The 3,981-nt window shown below is 37.6% G+C and overlaps 1 protein-coding gene across 2 annotated transcripts in view; it reads left to right on the top strand.

The window, feature by feature from the left end:
- Positions 1-3,981, top strand: part of IL7R (interleukin 7 receptor) — a 28,187-nt gene that overhangs the window by 350 nt on the left and 23,856 nt on the right. For both annotated transcript variants that reach the window (XR_003909428.1, XM_029941007.1), the window contains exon 2: positions 2,859-2,997. Coding sequence is in view for 1 of the 2 variants with exons in the window: in XM_029941007.1 (XP_029796867.1) it covers positions 2,859-2,997 (139 nt within the window). In the remaining variant the exon portion in view is untranslated. The remainder of the gene's footprint in view (positions 1-2,858; positions 2,998-3,981) is intronic.

Below are 3,981 nucleotides of genomic sequence, written 5' to 3'. Positions count from 1 at the left end.
CTCTCTCTCTCTCTCTCTCTCTCTCTCTCTCTGCCCCTCCCCCACTCATGCTTTGTTTCTCTCTGTCTCAATAATAAATAAAAATTTTAAAATTTTTTAAAAATAAAAATAAAATAAAGAAAAAATTAAATTTTCATAGGCACTGAAAGAATAATAAATTAACTCACTGTTTAATAGCTCTATGTAATTTCAAAGCCATAGTAATAATACCTTTCACATGAACTATCTTTCAAAGGATCTCTAAGTTTTCATGTATATTCTTAGAATTAGAATTCTTATTTTACCTTCATTACTTATTTCTCAAAAACAAACAAAAAATGATAATAGTCATAGCTAACCCTTATCAGGTGCTTACTATGTTCTAAGCTAACTCTTTACATATATTTGCTCAATGATTTCTCATATAATGTGAATTTCCATATCAAAACACTGAGGCATAGAGAGGTTGAGTAACCTGACAGGAACCTCAGCTACAAAGTAGAATAGCAAGAATTTAAACCCACATCTGTCCAGCCCTTGTGTCATAGGTCTTAACCACTGTATATACACTGTGTCTAATACTCTTACCTAAGAATTGTTCAGCTTGGATCAAGTAGAACATTCTCTTTGTAAACTGCCATGCAATTTTGAAGTTGTTGAGGGGAATCTTTCTTCGTTACAAAGCAGTTTTGCCCAGGAACATCTCCTAAAGAGCCAGTAAGCTCCTTCTCAAAACACAGCCACTTTAATTGTATGACCGGTGCTTTGTATATTATATGAGGATATACATCAGACTTACTTCACCAGGCTGGATGGCTAAGGGTGGTGGGAATGCCTTGTTCTGGTGCTCAGCATCTCTTAGACCGTGGTCTCTGGCTTATATCGTATATTGAAGAATTTTGAAGACAAAGCAGATCCACAAAAGTCTGAACCCAAATAATAATGTAGGTCCTGTTGTATAGGATTGGTGGGAGATGTAAAGAAGAGAAAACATCAAGACAGAGTGTGGACTGCTGTGTAAAGGCAGGTTAAAACCACCACTGTTTCACTGAGAAAAGAGCCAGTTCTGAGCAGACAAGGTCTTAAATCCTATCAGATTAGGAAGGAACATGCTTTAAAATGTGAGCCCTAAATAGTGGGTTGCCTGTCATTATTTAAAACTGTCATTAGGGAGCTCCTGGGTGGCTCAGTCAGTTAAGCATCTGACTCTTGATTTTGGCTCGGGTCACGATCTCAGGGTCATGAGATCCAGCCCCACAACAAGCTCTGCTCAGGGCAAGGAGCCTGCTTAAGATTCTCTGTCTCTCTGTCTCTCAGTCTTTCTCTCTCTCAAAAAACAAAAAATCCAACTGTCATCAGGAACCCTACTGAAATTACATAAGGAGTCTTTTCTAGTGGCAGAATTGTCAGCCTATGGATTCTAGGAATGCTCAACAGAGATGTGCCCACAACGTTTTATCTAGATGTAGTTTTTCAAGACTTGTGGCTTTTACTGAACCAGCCTGTCACTCAACTAGTTGTTCCTCTCCACTCACAGCCAGCTTTACTAATTTTCTCCCAAAACTACTTGGTAATTTAAGTAAAGAGGATGCTGTTTGTACATTTCATAACCTTCGGGACACTCAGCTGAGGTTTGGTTTTAGTATATTCCATATCCTATTTGAAGCCCTAGAAACTTCTGATTTCTAGTATTGATGGGCCACGGTAATTTTTAGTATCAATGGCCCTGGAAGCCATCATAGCTCACACTTGATTATTCTGAGAATGGCTTCTGCTACTCTGAATTTTTTCATGTCCCAGTCCAAGTATATTTGCTGACACATTTTTTCTATTAAATATTGTGACATATAGATACAAAATGTCTATTTAATCTTAAGGGTCTCAACCCAGTTTAAGACATTGAATACTATCTATGACAGATTGTACTTACCAAAAGTGATTGAAAAAAGATTCTGGTTTACTACATGCTTCCAGAATTCTGATAATATCATTAAGACACAGTATCTATAGAAGGATCTATAAGCACTGAAGTAATACCTATAGGATTTGTAGGAAAGTCCACCAGATCTGAGTCCTAGCAGATTTAATCTAATCACATGTGCCTTAGTAGTTGGGACAAGTTGTTTTAAATAAATATTTACACAATGGAGATAATCAATTATACTTTTATTTAGGCAAGGGAAAGCTATCCCTTAAAAAAGTGAACTTCTGGTATGATAATTCTCATCTTCATTCAAAAAAATACTTGGGAGGAAATAAATAAAGATTAGTAATAAAGTCAAAGGCTAAATTAGGTAGCATTTAAATAATGGAGATAAAGTATCTCTTATTTGAAATGCATTAATTAACAGAAGATGGCAGAAATATTTAGAAATATTTGGAGGTGGGGGGACTTGGGTGGCTCAGTGGGTTGATTGTCCAACTCTCCATTTTGGCTCAGGTCATGATCTCATGGTTCATGGGTTCCAACCCCACATCAGCAGAGTCTGGATCCTGCTTCTAATTCTCTCTCTCTCTCTCTCTCTCTCTCTCTCTATCTCTCTCTCTCTCTCAAAAATAAATAAATAAACATTAAAAAAAGAAAAATGTATAATCGGTTTTAAAAATAAATATTTAGAGGCTATTTATTAATTTTGATAATTTTTTTTCTTCTAGAAAAATCTGTTCTCTTTAGGTATTATTTTGGTTTCGATTTGGGATCTTTTTGGATTTGGTTTTGGTTTTCCTGTCTTTTGCCTTGGGCCTTTCTTCTTTAGGTAAACTTATAGTAGCTCCTTCATGTCTGCTCCAAAAGGCTGACATTTCAGTAATGTCACTCCAGATTTCAAAAGGATGCACTTATTTGCTTCATTAACAGATACCTGTTTGTTCCTCCCCAGGAGACTTTGATGATGCCGAGCTGGATGATTATCCATTCTCGTGCTACAGTCAGTTGGAAGTGGATGGATCCCAGCACTTGCTGACCTGTACTTTTGATGACCCAGATGTCAACAGCACCAATCTGGAATTTGAAATATGGTGAGGAATATTGGCTCTGACAGGTGCCTGGAAATCCTGTCTCTCTTTTCGTGTGCTGCTAGCAAAGGAAGGAATATGGGCTTAATTGTCAAGTACTAAAATCTAATTAATTCCAAAATCTTCCTGAAACTCCTTGTTCTTCACCAAAATACTCCAACAAAGATACTTTCATGGATTCACCTGTCAGTCGGTCCCTGCAGGTACAGCAAGCTGAGAGTATGGAATCTGAAGATCTCAGCCTCCTGACTTCAAGCAGACTTGTTTTCCCAGGACACTACTCCCCCCAGATTTCTTAGCCTAACATGAGACACTCTAGGGTCTTGTTGCACTCTGGAGCACTGCTGCCTGGTTTCTAATCTTAATACCAGCACCATCTTAGCCTTTTCGACCTAAAGCAAGTTATGTAACTCATCTAAGCCTCAGTTTCTTTACCTGCTAAATGAATTGTATGAATTCATAGGGAGGTTTGAATAATTAAATAATTTAATAGTTTAATAATTTAATTACAGGGGCGCCCGTGGGTGGCTCAGTCAGCTGAGTATCTGACTCTCTATTTTGGCTCAGGTCATGATCTCATGCTTTGTGAGTTCGAGCCCCAAATGGGGCTCTGCACTGACAGCATGGAGCCTACTTGGGATTCTCTCTCCCTCCCTCTCTGCTCCTCTCCCACTCACAAACTCTCTCTCTCAAAATGAACTTAAAAATATAATAATTTAATTGGAAGACACATCCAATATATAATTACCAAGAAGGAGACACTAAAATAGCAAAATCTATTAATACAGACATAACTTCCACCTTCTTGGCACAATTTGACTTCAGATGATACCCTTAGTATCAATTTTCCAAAAATCAACAGTAATTATCTGGCTCTTATTTTCATGAGGCAGCAGGGAAAATACATAGAAAAAGAGAAAGTCTCTTTCTGATTTGACAATTTGTTGAAAAACTCAGAGCTTTCTTTTCCCTCCACAAACCATCTCA

The sequence above is a fragment of the Suricata suricatta genome, chromosome 6 (genome assembly GCF_006229205.1).
Source record: "Suricata suricatta isolate VVHF042 chromosome 6, meerkat_22Aug2017_6uvM2_HiC, whole genome shotgun sequence".
NCBI classification, from domain to species: Eukaryota; Metazoa; Chordata; class Mammalia; order Carnivora; family Herpestidae; genus Suricata; species Suricata suricatta.
The sequence above is the reverse complement of the archived record's forward strand: the minus strand, read 5'-3'. Positions and strand labels throughout refer to the sequence as shown.